Genomic DNA, 25,767 nt, shown 5'->3' with positions numbered 1-25,767 from the left:
TGGCTGTGTGGTTTGGGTCGTTGTCTTGTTGGAAGATGAAATGACGACCCCTCTTAAGATCCTTGATGGAGGAGCAGAGGTTCTTGGCCAAAATCTCCAGGTAGGCCATGCTATCCATCTTCCCATGGATGTGGACCAGATGGCCAGGTCCCTTGGCTGAGAAACAGCCCCACAGCATGATGCTGCCACCACCATGCTTGACTGTAGGGATGGTATTCTTGGGGTCGTATGCAGTGCCATCCAGTCTCCAAACGTCACATGTGTGGTTGGCACCAAAGATCTCGATCTTGGTCTCATCAGACCAGAGAACCTTGAACCAGTCTGTCTCAGAGTCCTCCAAGTGATCATGAGCAAACTGTAGACGAGCCTTGACATGACGCTTTGAAAGTAAAGGTACCTTACGGGCTCGTCTGGAACGGAGACCATTGCGGTGGAGTACGTTACTTATGGTATTGACTGAAACCAATGTCCCCACTGCCATGAGATCTTCCCGGAGCTCCTTCCTTGTTGTCCTTGGGTTAGCCTTGACTCTTCCGACAAGCCTGGCCTCGGCACGGGTGGAAACTTTCAAAGGCTGTCCAGGCCGTGGAAGGCTAACAGTAGTTCCATAAGCCTTCCACTTCCGGATGATGCTCCCAACAGTGGAGACAGGTAGGCCCAACTCCTTGGAAAGGGTTTTGTACCCCTTGCCAGCCTTGTGACCCTCCACGATCTTGTCTCTGATGGCCTTGGAATGCTCCTTTGTCTTTCCCATGTTGACCAAGTATGAGTTCTGTTCACAAGTTTGGGGAGGGTCTTAATTAGTCAGAAAAGGCTGGAAAAAGAGATAATTAATCCAAACATGTGAAGCTCATTGTTCTTTGTGCCTGAAATACTTCTTAATACTTTAGGGCAGGGCTGTGGAGTCGGTAAGCCAAACCTTCGACTCCGACTCCGACTCCTCAAATTCTCTTGCACCGACTCCGACTCCGGCTCCGACTCCGACTCCGACTCCGACTCCTACATATATTGCTTAGTTAGGTGAAAAATTTATTGTAGTACATGAATATGTGTATGTGAACATCAGACATTTAATAATTTTTATGATACGATAATCAAGATATTTGGATAGAACATAAAATATATTTATTGGAATACAACTTTAGAACACAAAAAACTGTAATAAATTGTAAATATGTAATACACTATGTAATATACAGTAGATTACATATATATCTTGTGTGTGTATATACACTGTGTGTATATATATATATATATATATATATATATATATATTACATATTTACAATTTATTAGTTTTTTGTGTTCTAAAGTTGTATTCCAATAAATATTTTATGTTCTATCCAAATATCTTGATTATTGTATCATAAAAACAATTAAATGTCTGATGTTCACATTGTACTACAATAAATTTTTCACTTAAATATAAGCATTATACTAAATGTTATTATTTAGTAAAATATTCAGCACATTCTGCATTGCACTCCTGTCCCCAATTTATTATATATTTTAGGAGTCGGAGTCGGTGCATTTTATACCGACTCCGACTCCGACTCCGACTCCACCAAAATGAGCTCCGACTCCGACTCCACGACTCCGACTCCGACTCCACAGCCCTGCTTTAGGGGAACCAAACAGAATTCTGGTGGATTGAGGGGTTGAATAATAAATGACACTCTGAATAAACTTTTCACAATTTAAAAAAAAAAAAAAAAGAAATAACATTCTTTTTTGCTGCATTTCACACTTCCAGGCTGATCTACAGTCCAAATGTCACAATGCCAAGTTAATTCCGAATGTGTAAACCTGCTAAATCTGCAGGGGGTTGAATACTACTTGTAGGCACTGTATGTACCAGTGTAGGCTCGTTGCACGTATGTACCAGTGTAGGCTCGTTGCACGTATGTACCAATGTAGGCTCGTTGCACGTATGTACCAGTGTAGGCTCGTTGCACTGTATGTACCAGTGTAGGCTCGTTGCACGTATGCACCAGTGTAGGCTCGTTGCACGTATGCACCAGTGTAGGCTCGTTGCACGTATGCACCAGTGTAGGCTCGTTGCACGTATGCACCAGTGTAGGCTCCTTGTACTGTATGCACCAGTGTAGGCTCCTTGTACTGTATGCACCAGTGTAGGCTCGTTGCACTGTATGCACCAGTGTAGGCTCCTTGTACTATATGCACCAGTGTAGGCTCGTTGCACTGTATGCACCAGTGTAGGCTCGTTGCACTGTATGCACCAGTGTAGGCTCGTTGCACTGTATGCACCAGTGTAGGTTCGTTGTACTGTATGCACCAGTGTATGCTCGTTGCACTGTATGCACCAGTGTAGGCTCGTTGCACGTATGTACCAGTGTAGGCTCGTTGCACTGTATGCACCAGTGTAGGCTCGTTGCACTGTATGCACCAGTGTAGGCTCGTTGCACTGTATGCACCAGTGTAGGCTCGTTGCACTGTATGCACCAGTGTAGGCTCGTTGCACTGTATGCACCAGTGTAGGCTCGTTGCACTGTATGCACCAGTGTAGGCTCGTTGCACTGTATGCACCAGTGTAGGCTCGTTGCACTGTATGCACCAGTGTAGGCTCGTTGCACTGTATGCACCAGTGTAGGCTCGTTGCACTGTATGCACCAGTGTAGGCTCGTTGCACTGTATGCACCAGTGTAGGCTCGTTGCACTGTATGCACCAGTGTAGGCTCGTTGCACTGTATGCACCAGTGTAGGCTCGTTGTACTGTATGCACCAGTGTAGGCTCCTTGCACTGTATGCACCAGTGTAGGCTCGTTGTACTGTATGCACCAGTGTAGGCTCGTTGCACTGTATGCACCAGTGTAGGATCGTTGCACTGTATGCACCAGTGTAGGCTCGTTGCACTGTATGCACCAGTGTAGGCTCGTTGTACTGTATGCACCAGTGTAGGCTCGTTGTACTGTATGCACCAGTGTAGGCTCGTTGTACTGTATGCACCAGTGTAGGATCGTTGCACTGTATGCACCAGTGTAGGCTCGTTGCACTGTATGCACCAGTGTAGGCTCGTTGCACTGTATGCACCAGTGTAGGCTCGTTGTACTGTATGCACCAGTGTAGGCTCATTGCACTGTATGCACCAGTGTAGGCTCGTTGCACTGTATGTATCAGTAGCAGGATTTTTTTTAAGCCTTTGAATGTTCAGAATTCGCTGAAAGCTTTATACACAGTAGGACAAGCCCTTTACTTCTGGGTAAAGCCAGTAGAGCTGACGATCCCGTATATCCGTTCATTAGGTGACACCAGTTACAGAGTAGTCACCCCTGGACGCAGCCCATGGCCTCCAATGCCTCCACTATGGGGTATTTTTGCAGAACGCCATTCATCCCTGTGACACTCAGACACTTGTATGTCCACAGTGACCACAGCTCACGGCACAGGAGACCCAGTGTGCGCCGGGAGCCGAGGACTCAACCAAACAAGAAAATAAAATCAATCTAAAGAGGAGAAAGGAGGCAGAAGGGGGAGACATGATCCTGCCGAGAGAAGAGGAAACTGGCGCTACAAAGAGGAGATTGTTCAGAGAAGCGAGAGAGAGACAGAGCTGGACTGACAGGAACAAACAGGGCGCACGAATACCGCGAATATCCCCGATATAAAGCACCGCGCACAGGATCAGCATATACCGAGAATATCCCCAATATAAACCACTGCACACAGGATCAGCATATACCGAGAATATCCCCAATATAAAGCACCGCACACAGGATCAGCATATACCGAGAATATCCCCAATATAAACCACTGCACACAGGATCAGCATATACCGCGAATATCCCCAATATAAAGCACCGCGCACAGGATCAGCATATACCGAGAATATCCCCAATATAAAGCACCGCGCACAGGATCAGCATATACCGAGAATATCCCCAATATAAAGCACCGCACACAGGATCAGCATATACCGCGAATATCCCCAATATAAAGCACCGCACACAGGATCAGCATATATCGAGAATATCCCCAATATAAAGCACCGCGCACAGGATCAGCATATACCGCGAATATCCCCAATATAAAGCACCGCACACAGGATCAGCATATACCGAGAATATCCCCAATATAAAGCACCGCACACAGGATCAGCATATACCGAGAATATCCCCAATATAAAGCACCGCGCACAGGATCAGCATATATCGAGAATATCCCCAATATAAAGCACCGCACACAGGATCAGCATATACCGAGAATATCCCCAATATAAAGCACCGCGCACAGGATCAGCATATACCGAGAATATCCCCAATATAAACCACTGCGCACAGGATCAGCATATACCGAGAATATCCCCAATATAAAGCACCGCACACAGGATCAGCATATACCGAGAATATCCCCAATATAAAGCACCGCACACAGGATCAGCATATACCGAGAATATCCCCAATATAAAGCACCGCACACAGGATCAGCATATACCGAGAATATCCCCAATATAAAGCACCGCGCACAGGATCAGCATATACCGAGAATATCCCCAATATAAAGCACCGCGCACAGGATCAGCATATACCGAGAATATCCCCAATATAAACCACCACACACAGGATCAGCATATACCGAGAATATCCCCAATATAAACCACTGCGCACAGGATCAGCATATACCGAGAATATCCCCAATATAAAGCACCGCACACAGGATCAGCATATACCGAGAATATCCCCAATATAAAGCACCGCACACAGGATCAGCATATACCGAGAATATCCCCAATATAAAGCACCACACACAGGATCAGCATATACCGAGAATATCCCCAATATAAACCACTGCGCACAGGATCAGCATATACCGAGAATATCCCCAATATAAAGCACCGCACACAGGATCAGCATATACCGAGAATATCCCCAATATAAACCACCGCACACAGGATCAGCATATACCGAGAATATCCCCAATATAAAGCACCGCACACAGGATCAGCATATACCGAGAATATCCCCAATATAAACCACTGCACACAGGATCAGCATATACCGCGAATATCCCCAATATAAACCACCGCACACAGGATCAGCATATACCGAGAATATCCCCAATATAAAGCACCGCACACAGGATCAGCATATACCGAGAATATCCCCAATATAAAGCACCGCACACAGGATCAGCATATACCGAGAATATCCCCAATATAAAGCACTGCACACAGGATCAGCATATACCGAGAATATCCCCAATATAAATCACCGCACACAGGATCAGCATATACCGAGAATATCCCCAATATAAAGCACCGCACACAGGATCAGCATATACCGAGAATATCCCCAATATAAACCACTGCACACAGGATCAGCATATACCGAGAATATCCCCAATATAAACCACCACACACAGGATCAGCATATACCGAGAATATCCCCAATATAAATCACCGCACACAGGAGAAGTATCATGTAATAGACCACAGCACACAGGATCAGCATATACCACCCATATCATGATAGAGCCCTCTGCACGTTGGAAGGATGTACAGTACCTATACCAACGCCTATCATGATATAGGTCATGGAACACTAAAGAAATCATGATACAGGCCCCTACCTATACCGAGTATACACCATGGTAGACATGGAGAAGGTACAGAAACAGGGTACTTTATATCACGATAGAGACCACCGGTTACAAAAGGGGGGGATGTAATTAAAATATTATCACATGAGAGTCCCTTATACAGGAGGGATGAACATCTACCCAATATGTCACAATAACACGTCTCACACAGGATACATGTACTAATTACAAGCTTATCATGATAGAGACACAGGAGGGATGCACATATCCTGAGTATATCACAATAGAGATCCACATACACTGACAATGTACACATACCAGGAATATCAGAGCAGAGAACCCTGCATATAGGACGGATGTATAATAAATATCCCTATCTCGAGTCTATCACGATAGAGCCCGCTGTACATAGAAGAGATGTACATATAACATCCATGTCATGATAGAGAGCACACAACATTCCGTATTTCACAATAAGGGATGTATATATACTATCACAGGAGAAGTATGTCACACTGGGCAGGAGTGTACATACGTCATGTATATCATAAGGCCCTCACACAGGAGGGATGTACATAGGAAAGCCGTATCACGATAGAGGCCCTAATAAAGGAGAGATGTACATATACCAAGTATGTCACAACAGACCCTTCTCATGTATGACAGAGATCACAAGAAAAAGGTGGAATGTATATAAACTTATTAGATCACAATAGTGATCCCCACACACACAGGCAGGATGTACAAAGAGTAAGAATATCATGATATACACCATAGCACAAAGAAGGACTACAGAGTATATCACGATAGAGACCTCCACACAGAAGGGATGAACATACTGACCATATCATGATAAGAAGTTACTCCTGCCACCATCACTACAGCGATATCAGTGCGTACACAGGACATATCCTGAGAATATGCGCTCAATTTTAGGGCACAAGCTCCCCATGTAGGTCCCACAGCACCACAACAGCGTGCATCTACCACCCCAGCACATGTATTAATACTATGTATAAAGTCAGCGGAATGACGGGGAATCTACTGATACTATGCATAAAGTCACCGTACTGAGCGATATGCAAAAGACGCTGCAAAAATAAGCAGAATCTACTTCTGTAAAAACATACGAGTATCAGGGCAGATGTACTATATACACTATATACACTATATACGAGCGGAGAAAGACCCTACACACTGCCAGAGGCACAATAGGACGGTGGTAAACATACTTTACATATCAGACACATTTTCATCTTCTATGTATGTCCACTCGTGACACAATCTACAAGCTAAATTATATCATGACACAAAGTACATTCATAGTAATATCACAACAGGTAACCTACATCTATAGTCATATCATAACAAAACATGTATGTACACTTGTGTCATGACAAAAAACCTACATGCATCATTTTGTCATGACAGAGCTGCTGTATACACCAGAATATTAGGAGAGAGCCCCTACATGCACCATTATATCATGGCAGGGCTCCTATATACAACAGAATATCATGTTAGTGCCTCTGCATGCACCATTATATCATGACAGGGTTCCTGTATACACCATAATATCATGATAGAGCCCCTACATGCACCATTATATCATGACAGGGCTCCTGTATACGCCATAATATCATGATAGAGCCCCTACTTGCACCATTATATCATGACAGGGCTCCTGTATACACCATAATATCATGATAGAGCCCCTACATGCACCATTATATCATGACAGGGCTCCTGTATACGCCATAATATCATGATAGAGCCCCTACTTGCACCATTATATCATGACAGGGCTCCTGTATACACCATAATATCATGATAGAGCCCCTACATGCACCATTATATCATGACAGGGCTCCTGTATACGCCATAATATCATGATAGAGCCCCTACTTGCACCATTATATCATGACAGGGCTCCTGTATACACCATAATATCATGATAGAGCCCCTACATGCACCATTATATCATGACAGGGCTCCTGTATACGCCATAATATCATGATAGAGCCCCTACTTGCACCATTATATCATGACAGGGCTCCTGTATACACCATAATATCATGATAGAGCCCCTACATGCACCATTATATCATGACAGGGCTCCTGTATACGCCATAATATCATGATAGAGCCCCTACATGCACCATTATATCATGACAGGGCTCCTGTATACACCAGAATATCATGATGGATCCCCTACTTGCACCATTATATCATGACAGGGCTCCTGTATACACCATATCATGATAGATCCCCTACATGCATTATTATATCTTGACAGAGCTCCTGTATACACCATAATATCTTGATAGGGGCTCTATATGCACCATTATATCATGACAGAGCACCTATATACACTATAATATCATGATAGATCCCCTACATGCAACATTATATCATGACTGAGCTTCTTTATACACCATATCGTGATAGGGCCCTACATGAACCACTATATCATGACAGGGCTCCTATATACAACATAATATCATGAGAGAGCCCCTACATGCACAATTATATCATGAAAAAAACTTGTATACAGGAGCTCTGTCATGATACAAAGGGGTATTTAGGTGCTATATCGTGATATACACCATATCACGATAGAGCACCTAAATGCCCTATTATATCATCACAGAGCTCTTGTATGCACCATTATATCTTGATAGAGCTCCTTTATATACCATATCATGATAGAGCCCCTACATGAGCCATTATATCACGACAGAGACCCTATAGACACCATAATATCATGACATAGACCCTACATGCACCCTTATATCATGATAGAACCCCTATATACACACCATAAAATAATAATAGAGACCCTACATGCACCATTATATCATGATAGACCCCTATATACACCATAAAATAATAGAGACCCTACATGCACCATTATATCATGACAGAGTCCATACATGCACATTATATCACGACTGGGAACCTTCATGCACAGTTATCTTGACAAATACTTTACATGCACTGACAGTATCAGGACATTGGGAGCTTTAAGGCATATTGCCCCCCCCCCCCCCCCCCATGAAGGAAAAATCAAATACGCTTCCATCAGGACAGCTGTATACATCTGTTATATATTACAATTTCATAGGGATATACAGGTTATCATCCTGCATGCAAATAATGAGGCATAATCCAGCCATTTAAGTTAGGTATGGCACAGTAAAGGTGAGGTGAAAATGGTAACATATAGTGTATTATCAAGGTGTTTCCGTATCTTCATATACACATAGATGACACGCAACGTACTGTACCAGAACAGATATGGATGGGATAGGGAGAGCGCACAATATTATCCAGCACCTGAGCATCCACTGAGCAGGTAACACAAGGAGACTCTGTACCAGGAGCGGATACAAGGAATTACACCCAGATGGAATGTAACCCGGGAGCACACACTCCAATAGAAGAGTATACACACAGTATTGGTGTGCAGCACCGAAATCCAGCCCGACACAGGGAAACTCTGCACATGGATGTAACTACTCCATACATATCACACACAGAGGATTGGAAATGGTGACATCTCCGATATAGAGCAATAAGTAACAAAATAGAGCAGTGAGCAGCGGAGCCCTAAAGATACAGACTAGAGAGAATGACAAATTAGCAGAAGATATACAGGAAAAGATATAACACAGATCCCAGCAGAAGAGACTGAGCCAGAGAGAGGAGGCGAGGAGTAAGTGAAGGAATGAAGAAGGGGCTGCTCCTCATCATCACCAAAAATCAAAGCCCTCCATCCATTTCCAGGGAGCTTAGAGAACGCAAAGGATATCCTTACATTGGTATATGTGGATGCAGAGCCAAATATAGGACAAGCATATAGGGGTGCTCATAGTCATATACAGGCATACAGGGGGTGCACACAGACATATACTGGAGAGCAGATGTACAGGGCTGTTCATAGACATATACAGGTGTACAGGGAGTGCACACAGACAAATAGTGGAGAGTGGGGTTCAGGGGTGCTCATAGACATATACAGGCGTACAAGAATATAAAAGGTGAACAAAAATGTATATGGCTGAACACAGACATGCACTGGAGCACCATCGCAAAGGGGTGTACAGGAATATATAGGTGTTCATACCGTAGATGTATAGGAGTGCATACAGACACATACAGGCGTACAGGGTGCCCTTAGACATATGGGGGTGCATATATAAAGATACAGGAGCGCAGGGGAGGTGCACACAGACACATGCAGGAGGTGCACACAGACACATACAGGACCACAGGGGGTGCACACAGTCAGAGGAGTACTGGAATATAAGGGTATTCATAGATGTATAGGGGTGCACACAGACACATACAGGAGCCCAGGGGGTGCATACAAACACATACAGAAGCACAAGGGGTGCACACAGACATACAGGACCACAGGGGGTGCACACAAACACATACAGGACCACAGGGGGTGCACACAATCAGAGGGGTACAGGAACAAAAGGGTGCTCATATATGTATAGGGGTGCACACAGATACATACAGGACCACAGGTGGTGCACACAGTCAGAGGCGTACAGGAATATAAGGGTACTCATAGGAGGTATAGGGGTGCACACAGACACATACAGAAGCACAAGGGGTGCACAGAGAAATACAGGAGCACAGGGATATAAGGGTGCACACAGACACATACAGGAGCACAGGCATGTAAAGTACATACACACATATAGGTGCACGCAGACACAGGAGCGCAGGGGTTACCCACACTGAGCCATGCCCGCTCCCACATCCAGGGGCGCACAGCGATATAGGGGTGCAGACGTTGATTGGGGTCACTGTTTACAGCGGCGGAGTGACACAATAACAACAGAGCAAGTTAGTAAGTGCTGGGCGCATGTAGCCCCTGTGCGGGGGAGACTTACCCAGTGCCAGATGCAAAAGGGGCAACAGCAGGGCGCTGAGCCCGGGGCAGCTCATCACTCCCATGCCGACCCCGGTACCTCCATCTGCTTCACACGCCGGAGTGCAGACCGGGCATCCCCGGAGCCCTGCGTTGCTGCGGGCGCATCCCTTGGAAGAAGCCCCCACCCGGCGGGTGAGAAAAGCGGCGGCGCCCGGGTGTATGAGCAGAGCACAGCGGCTCCGTCCCTCACTGCCTGCAGCAGCCACAGCCTGGCATCAACTGCTCCTCCAGCCGCTGACTGGCTCCCTCCTCCTCCATCCCCTCCCAACCAGCCCGTCTCATGGAGTGCCCACTCCCCTGCCTCCATCACCCAGCCCCTCTGCCATCTTATGGGGCGCTCAGTGCCCTATATCCGTCACTCAGCCTCGTCTCATGGACTGCCCAGTCCCACTTGTCTCTCTGCCGTCTCATGGAGGCTCTGAGCCCGCGCTCCGTCACTCAGCTTGTCTCATGGAGCGCCCACTGCCTTTATCTCTGCCGTCTCATGGAGCGCCCACTGCCTCTTCCTTATCTCTGCCGTCTCATGGAGCGCCCACTGCCTCTTCCTTATCTCTGCCGTCTCATGGAGCGCCCACTGCCTCTTCCTTATCCCTGCCGTCTCATGGAGCGCCCACTGCCTCTTCCTTATCTCTGCCGTCTCATGGAGTGCCCACTGCCTCTTCCTTATCCCTGCCGTCTCATGGAGCGCCCACTGCCTCTTTATCTCTGCCGTCTCATGGAGCGCCCACTGCCTCTTCCTTATCTCTGCCGTCTCATGGAGCGCCCACTGCCTTTATCTCTGCCGTCTCATGGAGCGCCCACTGCCTCTTCCTTATCTCTGCCGTCTCATGGAGCGCCCACTGCCTCTTCCTTATCTCTGCCGTCTCATGGAGCGCCCACTGCCTCTTCCTTATCTCTGCCGTCTCATGGAGCACCCACTGCCTCTTCCTTATCTCTGCCGTCTCATGGAGCGCCCACTGCCTTTATCTCTGCCGTCTCATGGAGCGCCCACTGCCTCTTCCTTATCTCTGCCGTCTCATGGAGCGCCCACTGCCTCTTCCTTATCTCTGCCGTCTCATGGAGCGCCCACTGCCTTTATCTCTGCCGTCTCATGGAGCGCCCACTGCCTCTTCCTTATCTCTGCCGTCTCATGGAGCGCCCACTGCCTCTTCCTTATCTCTGCCGTCTCATGGAGGCTCTGAACCCGCGCTCCGTCACTCAGCTTGTCTCATGGAGCGCCCACTGCCTTTATCTCTGCCGTCTCATGGAGCGCCCACTGCCTTTATCTCTGCCGTCTCATGGAGCGCCCACTGCCTCTTCCTTATCTCTGCCGTCTCATGGAGCGCCCACTGCCTCTTCCTTATCTCTGCCGTCTCATGGAGCGCCCACTGCCTTTATCCCTGCCGTCTCATGGAGCGCCCACTGCCTCTTCCTTATCTCTGCCGTCTCATGGAGCGCCCACTGCCTCTTCCTTATCTCTGCCGTCTCATGGAGCGCCCACTGCCTTTATCTCTGCCGTCTCATGGAGCGCCCACTGCCTCTTCCTTATCTCTGCCGTCTCATGGAGCGCCCACTGCCTCTTCCTTATCCCTGCCGTCTCATGGAGCGCCCACTGCCTCTTTATCTCTGCCGTCTCATGGAGCGCCCACTGCCTTTATCTCTGCCGTCTCATGGAGCGCCCACTGCCTTTATCTCTGCCGTCTCATGGAGCGCCCACTGCCTCTTTATCTCTGCCGTCTCATGGAGCGCCCACTGCCTCTTCCTTATCTCTGCCGTCTCATGGAGCGCCCACTGCCTCTTTATCTCTGCCGTCTCATGGAGCGCCCACTGCCTCTTCCTTATCTCTGCCGTCTCATGGAGCGCCCACTGCCTCTTTATCTCTGCCGTCTCATGGAGCGCCCACTGCCTCTTCCTTATCTCTGCCGTCTCATGGAGCGCCCACTGCCTCTTCCTTATCTCTGCCGTCTCATGGAGCGCCCACTGCCTCTTCCTTATCTCTGCCGTCTCATGGAGCGCCCACTGCCTCTTCCTTATCTCTGCCGTCTCATGGAGCGCCCACTGCCTCTTCCTTATCTCTGCCGTCTCATGGAGCGCCCACTGCCTCTTCCTTATCTCTGCCGTCTCATGGAGCGCCCACTGCCTCTTCCTTATCTCTGCCGTCTCATGGAGCGCCCACTGCCTCTTCCTTATCTCTGCCGTCTCATGGAGCGCCCACTGCCTTTATCTCTGCCGTCTCATGGAGCGCCCACTGCCTCTTTATCTCTGCCGTCTCATGGAGCGCCCACTGCCTCTTCCTTATCTCTGCCGTCTCATGGAGCGCCCACTGCCTTTATCTCTGCCGTCTCATGGAGCGCCCACTGCCTCTTCCTTATCCCTGCCGTCTCATGGAGCGCCCACTGCCTCTTCCTTATCTCTGCCGTCTCATGGAGCGCCCACTGCCTTTATCTCTGCCGTCTCATGGAGCGCCCACTGCCTCTTCCTTATCTCTGCCGTCTCATGGAGCGCCCACTGCCTTTATCTCTGCCGTCTCATGGAGCGCCCACTGCCTCTTCCTTATCTCTGCCGTCTCATGGAGCGCCCACTGCCTCTTCCTTATCTCTGCCGTCTCATGGAGCGCCCACTGCCTCTTCCTTATCTCTGCCGTCTCATGGAGCGCCCACTGCCTCTTCCTTATCTCTGCCGTCTCATGGAGCGCCCACTGCCTTTATCTCTGCCGTCTCATGGAGCGCCCACTGCCTCTTCCTTATCTCTGCCGTCTCATGGAGCGCCCACTGCCTCTTCCTTATCTCTGCCGTCTCATGGAGCACCCACTGCCTCTTCCTTATCTCTGCCGTCTCATGGAGCGCCCACTGCCTTTATCTCTGCCGTCTCATGGAGCGCCCACTGCCTCTTCCTTATCTCTGCCGTCTCATGGAGCGCCCACTGTCTTTATCTCTGCCGTCTCATGGAGCGCCCACTGCCTTTATCTCTGCCGTCTCATGGAGCGCCCACTGCCTTTATCTCTGCCGTCTCATGGAGCGCCCACTGCCTCTTCCTTATCTCTGCCGTCTCATGGAGCGCCCACTGCCTCTTCCTTATCTCTGCCGTCTCATGGAGGCTCTGAACCCGCGCTCCGTCACTCAGCTTGTCTCATGGAGCGCCCACTGCCTTTATCTCTGCCGTCTCATGGAGCGCCCACTGCCTTTATCTCTGCCGTCTCATGGAGCGCCCACTGCCTCTTCCTTATCTCTGCCGTCTCATGGAGCGCCCACTGCCTTTATCCCTGCCGTCTCATGGAGCGCCCACTGCCTCTTCCTTATCTCTGCCGTCTCATGGAGCGCCCACTGCCTCTTCCTTATCTCTGCCGTCTCATGGAGCGCCCACTGCCTCTTCCTTATCTCTGCCGTCTCATGGAGCGCCCACTGCCTCTTCCTTATCTCTGCCGTCTCATGGAGCGCCCACTGCCTCTTTATCTCTGCCGTCTCATGGAGCGCCCACTGCCTCTTTATCTCTGCCGTCTCATGGAGCGCCCACTGCCTTTATCTCTGCCGTCTCATGGAGCGCCCACTGCCTCTTCCTTATCTCTGCCGTCTCATGGAGCGCCCACTGCCTCTTCCTTATCCCTGCCGTCTCATGGAGCGCCCACTGCCTCTTCCTTATCCCTGCCGTCTCATGGAGCGCCCACTGCCTCTTTATCTCTGCCGTCTCATGGAGCGCCCACTGCCTCTTCCTTATCTCTGCCGTCTCATGGAGCGCCCACTGCCTCTTCCTTATCTCTGCCGTCTCATGGAGCGCCCACTGCCTCTTCCTTATCCCTGCCGTCTCATGGAGCGCCCACTGCCTCTTCCTTATCTCTGCCGTCTCATGGAGCGCCCACTGCCTCTTTATCTCTGCCGTCTCATGGAGCGCCCACTGCCTCTTCCTTATCTCTGCCGTCTCATGGAGCGCCCACTGCCTCTTCCTTATCTCTGCTGTCTCATGGAGCGCCCACTGCCTCTTCCTTATCTCTGCCGTCTCATGGAGCGCCCACTGCCTCTTCCTTATCTCTGCCGTCTCATGGAGCGCCCACTGCCTCTTTATCTCTGCCGTCTCATGGAGCGCCCACTGCCTCTTCCTTATCTCTGCCGTCTCATGGAGCGCCCACTGCCTCTTCCTTATCTCTGCTGTCTCATGGAGCGCCCACTGCCTCTTCCTTATCTCTGCCGTCTCATGGAGCGCCCACTGCCTCTTCCTTATCTCTGCCGTCTCATGGAGCGCCCACTGCCTCTTCCTTATCTCTGCCGTCTCATGGAGCGCCCACTGCCTCTTCCTTATCTCTGCCGTCTCATGGAGCGCCCACTGCCTCTTCCTTATCTCTGCCGTCTCATGGAGCGCCCACTGCCTCTTTATCTCTGCCGTCTCATGGAGCGCCCACTGCCTCTTCCTTATCTCTGCCGTCTCATGGAGCGCCCACTGCCTCTTCCTTATCCCTGCCGTCTCATGGAGCGCCCACTGCCTCTTCCTTATCTCTGCCGTCTCATGGAGTGCCCACTGCCTCTTCCTTATCTCTGCCGTCTCATGGAGCGCCCACTGCCTTTATCTCTGCCGTCTCATGGAGCGCCCACTGCCTCTTCCTTATCCCTGCCGTCTCATGGAGCGCCCACTGCCTCTTCCTTATCCCTGCCGTCTCATGGAGCGCCCACTGCCTTTATCTCTGCCGTCTCATGGAGCGCCCCCTGCCTCTTCCTTATCTCTGCCGTCTCATGGAGCGCCCACTGCCTTTATCCCTGCCGTCTCATGGAGTGCCCACTGCCTTTATCTCTGCCGTCTCATGGAGCGCCCACTGCCTTTATCTCTGCCGTCTCATGGAGCGCCCACTGTCTTTATCTCTGCTGTCTCATGGAGCGCCCACTGTCTTTATCTCTGCCGTCTCATGGAGCGCCCACTGCCTTTATCTCTGCCGTCTCATGGAGCGCCCCCTGCCTCTTCCTTATCTCTGCCGTCTCATGGAGCGCCCACTGCCTCTTCCTTATCTCTGCCGTCTCATGGAGCGCCCACTGCCTCTTTATCTCTGCCGTCTCATGGAGCGCCCACTGCCTCTTCCTTATCTCTGCCGTCTCATGGAGCGCCCACTGCCTTTATCCCTGCCGTCTCATGGAGTGCCCACTGCCTTTATCTCTGCCGTCTCATGGAGCGCCCACTGCCTTTATCTCTGCCGTCTCATGGAGCGCCCACTGCCTTTATCTCTGCCGTCTCATGGAGCGCCCACTGTCTTTATCTCTGCCGTCTCATGGAGCGCCCACTGCCTTTATCTCTGCCGTCTCATGGAGCGCCCCCTGCCTCTTCCTTATCTCTGCCGTCTCATGGAGCGCCCACTGCCTCTTCCTTATCTCTGCCGTCTCATGGAGCGCCCACTGCCTCTTTATCTCTGCCGTCTCATGGAGCGCCCCCTGCCTCTTCCTTATCTCTGCCGTCTCATGGAGCGCCCACTGCCTTTATCCCTGCCGTCTCATGGAGTGCCCACTGCCTTTATCTCTGCCGTCTCATGGAGCGCCCACTGCCTTTATCTCTGCCGTCTCATGGAGCGCCCACTGCCTTTATCTCTGCCGTCTCATGGAGCGCCCACTGTCTTTATCTCTGCCGTCTCATGGAGCGCCCACTGCCTTTATCTCTGCCGTCTCATGGAGCGCCCACTGCCTTTATCTCTGCCGTCTCATGGAGCGCCCACTGCCTTTATCTCTGCCGTCTCATGGAGCGCCCACTGCCTTTATCTCTGCCGTCTGATGGAGCGCCCACTGGCTCCGATCCCTGCCGTCTCATGGAGCGCCCACTGGCTCCGATCCCTGCCGTCTCATGGAGCGCCCACTGCCTTTATCTCTGCCGTCTCATGGAGCGCCCACTGCCTTTATCTCTGCCGTCTGATGGAGCGCCCACTGCCTCCGATCCCTGCCGTCTCATGGAGCGCCCACCGGCTCCGATCCCTGCCGTCTCATGGAGCGCCCACTGGCTCCGATCCCTGCCGTCTCATGGAGCGCCCACTGGCTCCGATCCCTGCCGTCTCATGGAGCGCCCACTGGCTCCGATCCCTGCCGTCTCATGGAGCGCCCACTGGCTCCGATCCCTGCCGTCTCATTGAGCGCCCACTGGCTCCGATCCCTGCCGTCTCATGGAGCGCCCACTGGCTCCGATCCCTGCCGTCTCATGGAGCGCTCACTGGCTCCGATCCCTGCCGTCTCATGGAGCGCCCACTGGCTCCGATCCCTGCTGTCTCATGGAGCGCCCACTGGCTCCGATCCCTGCCGTCTCATGGAACGCCCACTGGCTACGATCCCTGCCGTCTCATGGAGCGCCCACTGGCTCCAATCCCTGCCGTCTCATGGAGCGCCCACTGGCTCCGATCCCTGCCGTCTCATGGAGCGCCCACTGGCTCCGATCCCTGCCATCTCATGGAGTGCCCAATGCTTATTATTTCTGCCGTCTCATAGAGTACCCACTACTGGTCATCGCTGTAGCTATGGAGTACTGGCTTTTCAATGCGGTCTCATGGAGTGTTCAGTGTTTGATATTTATCACGCTATCCTTCCATGCAGTGCCCACTCCCAATACTGTCTTATGAAATGCCCATTCTCCTGGCAACATCACTCTGACTTCTCATGGAGTGCCCACTACCTTCTATCCATCACTGCCCCTACATCATGGAGTGCCCACTGCCTTCTATCCATCACTGCCCCTACATCATGGAGTGCCCACTGCCTTCTATCCATCACTGTGCCTACATCATGGAGTGCCCACTGCCTTCTATCCATCACTGCCCCTACATCATGGATTGCCCACTGCCTTCTATCCATCACTGCTCCTACATCATGGAGTGCCCACTGCCATCTATCCATCACTTCTCCTACATTATGGAGTGCCCACTGCCATCTATCCATCACTGCTCCTACATCATGGAGTGCCCACTACCTTCTATCCATCACTGCCCCTACATCATGGAGTGCCCACTACCTTCTATCCATCACTGCCCCTACATCATGGAGTGCCCACTGCCTTCTATCCATCACTGCCCCTACATCATGGAGTGCCCACTACCTTCTATCCATCACTGCCCCTACATCATGGAGTGCCCACTGCCATCTATCCATCACTGCTCCTACATCATGGAGTGCCCACTGCCTTCTATCCATCACTGCTCCTACATCATGGAGTGCCCACTACCTTCTATCCATCACTGCCCCTACATCATGGAGTGCCCACTACCTTCTATCCATCACTGCCCCTACATCATGGAGTGCCCACTGCCTTCTATCCATCACTGCTCCTACATCATGGAGTGCCCACTGCCTTCTATCCATCACTGCTCCTACATCATGGAGTGCCCACTGCCATGTATCCATCACTGCTCCTACATCATGGAGTGCCCACTGCCTTCTATCCATCACTTCTCCTACATTATGGAGTGCCCACTGCCTTCTATCCATCACTGCTCCTACATCATGGAGTGCCCACTGCCATCTATCCATCACTTCCCCTACATCAGGGAGTGCCCACTGCCTTCTATCCATCACTGCTCCTACATCATGGAGTGCCCACTGCCATGTATCCATCACTGCTCCTACATCATGGAGTGCCCACTGCCTTCTATCCATCACTTCTCCTACATTATGGAGTGCCCACTGCCTTCTATCCATCACTGCTCCTACATCATGGAGTGCCCACTGCCATCTATCCATCACTTCCCCTACATCATGGAGTGCCCACTGCCATCTATCCATCACTTCTCCTACATCATGGAGTGCCCACTGCCTTCTATCCATCACTGCTCCTACATCATGGAGTGCCCACTGCCATCTATCCATCACTTCCCCTACATCATGGAGTGCCCACTGCCTTCTATCCATCACTGCTCCTACATCATGGAGTGCCCACTGCCTTCTATCCATCACTGTGCCTACATCATGGAGTGCCCACTGCCTTCTATCCATCACTGCCCCTACATCATGGAGTGCCCACTGCCTTCTAATCATCATTGCCCCATACATCATGGAGTGCCCACTGCCATCTATCCATCACTGCTCCTACATCATGGAGTGCCCACTGCCTTCTATCCATCACTTCCCCTACATCATGGAGTGCCCACTGCCTTCTATCCATCACTGCTCCTACATCATGGAGTGCCCACTGCCTTCTATCCATCACTTCTCCTACATCATGGAGTGCCCACTGCCATCTATCCATCACTTCCCCTACATCATGGAGTGCCCACTGCCTTCTATCCATCACTGCTCCTACATCATGGAGTGCCCACTGCCTTCTAATCATCATTGCCCCATACATCATGGAGTGCCCACTGCCATCTATCCATCACTGCTCCTACATCATGGAGTGCCCACTGCCATCTATCCATCACTGCTCCTACATCATGGAGTGCCCACTGCCATCTATCCATCACTTCTCCTACATCATGGAGTGCCCACTGCCATCTATCCATCACTGCTCCTACATCATGGAGTGCCCACTGCCTTCTATCCATCACTTCTCCTACATCATGGAGTGCCCACTGCCTTCTATCCATCACTTCTCCTACATCATGGAGTGCCCATTGCCATCTATCCATCACTGCTCCTACATCATGGAGTGCCCACTGCCTTCTATCCATCACTTCTCCTACATCATGGAGTGCCCACTGCCTTCTATCCATCACTGCTCCTACATCATGGAGTGTCCACTGCCTTCTATCCATCACTGCCCCTACATCATGGAGTGTCCACTGCCATCTATCCATTACTGCTCCTACATCATGGAGTGCCCACTGCCTTCTATCCATCACTTCTCCTACATTATGGAGTGCCCACTGCCATCTATCCATCACTGTGCCTAGATTATGGAGTGCCCACTGCCTTCTATCCATCACTGCTTCTACATCATGGAGTGCCCACTGCCTTCTATTCATCACTTCTCCTACATTATGGAGTGCCCACTGCCATCTATCCATCACTGCTCCTACATCATGGAGTGCCCACTGCCTTCTATCCATCACTGCTCCTACATCATGGAGTGCCCACTGCCTTCTAATCATCATTGCCCCATACATCATGGAGTGCCCACTGCCATCTATCCATCACTGCTCCTACATCATGGAGTGCCCACTGCCATCTATCCATCACTGCTCCTACATCATGGAGTGCCCACTGCCATCTATCCATCACTGCTCCTACATCATGGAGTGCCCACTGCCTTCTATCCATCACTTCTCCTACATTATGGAGTGCCCACTGCCTTCTATCCATCACTGTGCCTACATTATGGAGTGCCCACTGCCTTCTATCCATCACTGCCCCTACATCATGGAGTGCCCACTGCCATCTATCCATCACTGCTCCTACATCATGGCGTCTCCGCTGCCATCTATCCATCACTGCTCCTACATCATGGAGTGCCCACTGCCATCTATCCATCACTGCTCCTACATCATGGAGTGCCCACTGCCTTCTATCCATCACTGCTCCTACATCATGGAGTGCCCACTGCCATCTATCCATCACTTCTCCTACATCATGGAGTGCCCACTGCCTTCTATCCATCACTGCTCCTACATCATGGAGTGCCCACTGCCATCTATCCATCACTTCTCCTACATCATGGAGTGCCCACTGCCTTCTATCCATCACTGTGCCTAGATTATGGAGTGCCCACTGCCTTCTATCCATCATTCTGATGGATAGAAGGCAGTGAGCACTCCATGATGTACAGCACTGTTCCTACATCATGTCATCTCTTCATTAAACTAGCCACTCATGGTGCTCACTCCCTTCTGTTCATCACTCAGGCAAACAAATTGAGTGCTCCACTCCCTTGTGTCCATCACTCAGCCCCTCTCATTGACTGGTCCACTCCCTTGTGTCCATCACTCAGCCCCTCTCATTGAGTGCTCCACTCCCTTGTGTCTATCACTCAGCCCATTTCATTGAGTGCTACTTTTAAGGTTATGGAAACAGCACTTTAATGCCTCAAAGCAGTGTGAACTTAGAGCAATCGTTATGTCCCAAATCTCCATCCTACAATGTCCCTATTTTTCTCTAATTTCTTATTTTGTCGCTTTGCTTTGTTGCCAAGAAAAGAAGAAAATCAGGGGGTAGGGGTGTGCACCCCCCCACACCTTATATTGCTGCACTCCCCCCTCAAACTTAAAAAAGCTGAAACCAAAACCCATTTTCCCATTTGGATTCAGGTGAACATTTAACTCTTGTGAGGGAGGCGGCCTGACAAATGTCACACGTATAAATCACTGTCACTTATTAGGTTAGTGATTTAAATAAACAGCCGTGATCTCCAGTCCACACTGCAGTGTCATTAATCTGAGCCGCCCCATCATTGACAGAAGCGCCAGATGCCAAATGCACCAATTATGGGCTCTTCCTCCAGCAAGTGAGGTGTTAAAAGCTTAACCCCTGGAAAACACCTAGTGTGGGGGTTAAGCACTGGAGGAGGTGCAGATAGTGCCAGGGCTGTGTCCAATACCCGCTCTATGGCCATATCGTGACATCTGTCATGTTGCTATGACTTACACAGATGCCTGGTTAAAGCCCCATAATTATAGGCTCTTAATACAGCAGCAGGCATAATGCACAGACAATATGGGCGCACCAGAAATAATGGTAGGCAAGGGCACCTCTAACTCATTCTTACAGTGTAGCCATATGCAAGATAGATCACATCCATACAGATGCTGGCTAACAGTCAGAAAGTATTAGAAGCTGAAAGGGTTAATAGCTATCGCATATCCAGAGGAAAATGCATAACAAGAGCAGACAAGCGGATACACAAACCTGGCACCTGTGCATGAATAGACAAAGCGAAAAGACTGACATTCTGTCTCCAGCCACCACTAGGGGGAGCTCCCTGTATACAGAGATACATGATAAGATCCTGTCTGCAGCCACCACTAGGGGGAGCTCCCTGTATACAGAGATACATGATAAGATCCTGTCTGCAGCCACCACTAGGGGGAGCTCCCTGTATACAGACATACATGATAAGATCCTGTCTGCAGCCACCACTAGGGGGAGCTCCCTGTATACAGAGATACATGATAAGATTCTGTCTGCAGCCACCACTAGGGGGAGCTCCCTGTATACAGAGATACATGATAATATACTGTCTGCAGTCACCACTAGGGGGAGCTCCCTGTATACAGAGATACATGATAATATCCTGTCTGCAGCCACCACTAGGGGGAGCTCCCTGTATACAGAGATACATGATAAGATTCTGTCTGCAGCCACCACTAGGGGGAGCTCCCTGTATACAGAGATACATGATAAGATCCTGTCTGCAGCCACCACTAGGGGGAGCTCCCTGTATACAGAGATACATGATAAGATCCTGTCTGCAGCCACCACTAGGGGGAGCTCCCTGTATACAGAGATACATGATAAGATCCTGTCTGCAGCCACCACTAGGGGGAGCTCCCTGTATACAGAGATACATGATAAGATCCTGTCTGCAGCCACCACTAGGGGGAGCTCCCTGTATACAGAGATACATGATAATATCCTGTCTGCAGCCACCACTAGGGAGAGCTCCCTGTATACAGAGATACATGATAAGATCCTGTCTGCAGCCACCACTAGGGGGAGCTCCCTGTATACAGAGATACATGATAAGATCCTGTCTGCAGCCACCACTAGGGGGAGCTCCCTGTATACAGAGATACATGATAAGATTCTGTCTGCAGCCACCACTAGGGGGAGCTCCCTGTATACAGAGATACATGATAATATACTGTCTGAAGTCACCACTAGGGGGAGCTCCCTGTATACAGAGATACATGATAAGATCCTGTCTGCAGTCACCACTAGGGGGAGCTCCCTGTATACAGAGATACATGATAAGATTCTGTCTGCAGCCACCACTAGGGGGAGCTCCCTGTATACAGAGATACATGATAATATACTGTCTGCAGTCACCACTAGGGGGAGCTCCCTGTATACAGAGATACATGATAAGATCCTGTCTGCAGCCACCACTAGGGGGAGATCCCTGTATACAGAGATACATGATAAGATCCTGTCTGCAGCCACCACTAGGGGGAGCTCCCTGTATACAGAGATACATGATAAGATCCTGTCTGCAGTCACCACTAGGGGGAGCTCCCTGTATACAGAGATACATGATAAGATCCTGTCTGCAGCCACCACTAGGGGGAGCTCCCTGTATACAGAGATACATGATAAGATACTGTCTGCAGCCACCACTAGGGGGAGCTCCCTGTATACAGAGATACATGATAAGATCCTGTCTGCAGTCACCACTAGGGGGAGCTCCCTGTATACAGAGATACATGATAAGATCCTGTCTGCAGCCACCACTAGGGGGAGCTCCCTGTATACAGAGATACATGATAATATACTGTCTTCAGCCACCACTAGGGGGAGCTCCCTGTATACAGAGATACATGATAAGATCCTGTCTGTAGTCACCACTAGGGGGAGCTCCCTGTATACAGAGATACATGATAATATACTGTCTGCAGTCACCACTAGGGGGAGATCCCTGTATACAGAGATACATGATAAGATCCTGTCTGCAGCCACCACTAGAGGGAGCTCCCTGTATACAGAGATACATGATAAGATTCTGTCTGCAGTCACCACTAGGAGGAGCTCCCTGTATACAGGGATACATGATAAGATCCTGTCTGCAGCCACCACTAGGGGGAGCTCCCTGTATACAGAGATACATGATAATATACTGTCTGCAGTCACCACTAGGGGGAGCTCCCTGTATACAGAGATACATGATAAGATCCTGTCTTCAGCCTCCACTAGGGGGAGCTCCCTGTATACAGAGATACATGATAAGATCCTGTCTGCAGTCACCACTAGGGGGAGCTCCCTGTATACAGAGATACATGATAAGATTCTGTCTGCAGCCACCACTAGGGGGAGCTCCCTGTATACAGAGATACATGATAATATACTGTCTGCAGTCACCACTAAGGGGAGCTCCCTGTATACAGGGATACATGATAAGATCCTGTCTGCAGCCACCACTAGGGGGAGCTCCCTGTATACAGTGGTACATGATAAGATCCTGTCTGCAGCCACCACTAGGGGGAGCTCCCTGTATACAGAGATACATGATAATATACTGTCTGCAGTCACCACTAGAGGGAGCTCCCTGTATACAGGGATACATGATAAGATCCTGTCTGCAGCCACCACTAGAGGGAGCTCCCTGTATACAGGGATACTGTCAGGACCGGGAGGACTGATGGGCCCAGGAGGTGGATCCACTGGACCGAGTATCCCACCGGGGGGCAGGGTACACGGCAGCCGGAGCACTGGCGTGGCCGGGACAGGTATAACCAGGTCAGCAGAGTCACAAAGTTCTTCAGGACGGTAAGGAAAACAGGCACAGGTACCAGGGAGCAAAGACAAGAAGTCTACAGGACACGGCACCAGGGGGCCTGAGCACCTAGCACAAAAGACAAAGCTTCTAGACACGTTGATCAGGCAACGCCCCTATGGAAAGGCCAGTCTTAGATATCCAGCACAGCCGTATGTCACATCCTGCTTCAGGTGTGCTGGGTCCATAAAACCAGGAGAGTGGGCGCGGCCTGGTCCTATACAGAGGCATGAGGCTAATACTCAGAGTCAGACTCATGAGACCAGGAGCAGGACACAGGAGAGCACGAGCGGGAGCGACAGCCATGACCGGTGGACACGTGGAGTGGATCAGTGGGTAAGGAGCAGTGCAATGACGGTGAGGCCGGATCAGTGGGTACGGAGCGGTGGTGCGATGCAGGTGCGACTGGATCAGTGGGTACAGAGCGGTGGTGCAATGCAGGTACGACTGGATCAGTGGGTATGGAGCGGTGGTGCGATGCAGGAACCGGCTCAGTGGGTAAGGAGGGCTGCTGGGACACCGGGAGCGTGACAGTACCCCCCCCTTGAAGCCTCCCTCCCCGCGGCTGGGACATGTAGGCGCGCCGAAGAGGGGCAGCAACGTACTTCCGGGACAACCAGGACCGAGCCTCGGGGCCGCAATCCACCCAATCGACCAGGAAGGACTGCCTACCCCGGACCGTTTTCATGGCCACTATGTCCCGTATCGGAGAACCCAAGTCAGCGGCAACGGAGGCAACGGATAAGGGAAGACAGTCAGAAGCAGGACTGGAGTCGTGGGCGACCGGTTCGGGCGTCTCGGACCGGGTACAGGAAAGTGTGTCATCCTCAGTAGCAGGGGGCATCAAAGTCTCAAGTGCCAGGGATGGTGGAACGACGCTGGACTGCGTCGACTCTGCTTCTGGGTCCGGTGGCACCACAGGCACAAGTGCCAGGAGCTGTGGTACACCGCTGGACTGAGTCGTCGCCTCTTCTTCCTGCGGCATAGCAGGCTCGGGTGACAGGGGCCGAGGAACGGGCTGTAGGCAGTGGTCATGACACGAGGACCCCCAGCGGTTAATAGCGCCAGAGTGCCAACTAATGGCAGGGTCATGAAGTTGTAGCCAGGGCAGGCCCAACAGGAGCTCAGGAGCCATCTTCGGGATCACAAAGAAGGTGATGGTCTCAGTATGCAAAGTGCCAACCTGGAGTCTTACTGGTTCAGTGGTATATCGGACAGGTTCGTATAGCAGTTTGCCGTCCACGGAGGCGAACCAGAGGGGCTTGGCAAGCGGGATCACAGGTACTTGGTATCGGTCCACTGCAGACTGGCGTATGAAATTACCCGCCGCCCCAGAATCGATGTGGGCCTCTGCTGTGAACCTGGTCTTCTTCGTCGTCACCTGGACAGTCTGTGTAAGTGGAACGGAGGGGATTCCGGTGCCAAGGGTAGCGGTTCCCACCATCCCTTGGGCCTGGGGTCTACCAGGTTTCTCAGGGCATGTCCGAAGCATGTGTGACCCGTCTCCACAATAGAAGCACAGGCCCAGGGCGAGCCGTTCTGCACGGCGTTGCTTGGCTTGGTTCAGTCGGTCAATTTGCATGGGTTCCGGAAACATGTCACAGGAAGGCAGGGGCAAAGGAGCGGTAGGCCTCTGCGGGGACAAGGCGTGACGGGGTGGTAGCTTCTCCCGGAATACCTCTTTGGTTCGCTCCTGGAAACGGAGGTCGATCCGGGTGGCTAAGGATATTAAAGCGTCCAAGGTGCGTGGAACGTCACGGCCAGCAAGCTCGTCTTTGACGCGGCCAGAGAGTCCTTCCCAAAAGGCCGCCGTCAAGGCCTCATTGTTCCAGCCCAGCTCAGAGGCGAGCGTGCGGAACTGGATGGCGTATTGGCCGACTGTCAGGGTCCCTTGGCGTAGCCGGAGGAGCGAAGAGGTC

General features: G+C 50.9%; 1 protein-coding gene across 1 annotated transcript in view; it reads right to left on the bottom strand.

Moving 5' to 3' along the window:
• The window catches only part of IGSF21 (immunoglobin superfamily member 21), a 472,741-nt gene extending 461,974 nt beyond the window's left edge, over positions 1–10,767 (bottom strand). Inside the window, exon 1 of the mRNA XM_075328499.1 lies at positions 10,464–10,767. Within this exon, the coding sequence (XP_075184614.1) occupies positions 10,464–10,527 (64 nt within the window). The 5' untranslated portion in view covers positions 10,528–10,767. The remainder of the gene's footprint in view (positions 1–10,463) is intronic.
• Positions 10,768–25,767: the final 15,000 nt, after the last annotated feature.

The sequence above is a fragment of the Anomaloglossus baeobatrachus genome, chromosome 11 (genome assembly GCF_048569485.1).
Source record: "Anomaloglossus baeobatrachus isolate aAnoBae1 chromosome 11, aAnoBae1.hap1, whole genome shotgun sequence".
Classification (NCBI taxonomy): domain Eukaryota; kingdom Metazoa; phylum Chordata; class Amphibia; order Anura; family Aromobatidae; genus Anomaloglossus; species Anomaloglossus baeobatrachus.
Note: the sequence above shows the minus strand (reverse complement) of the source record. Positions and strands in the feature narration are given on the sequence as shown.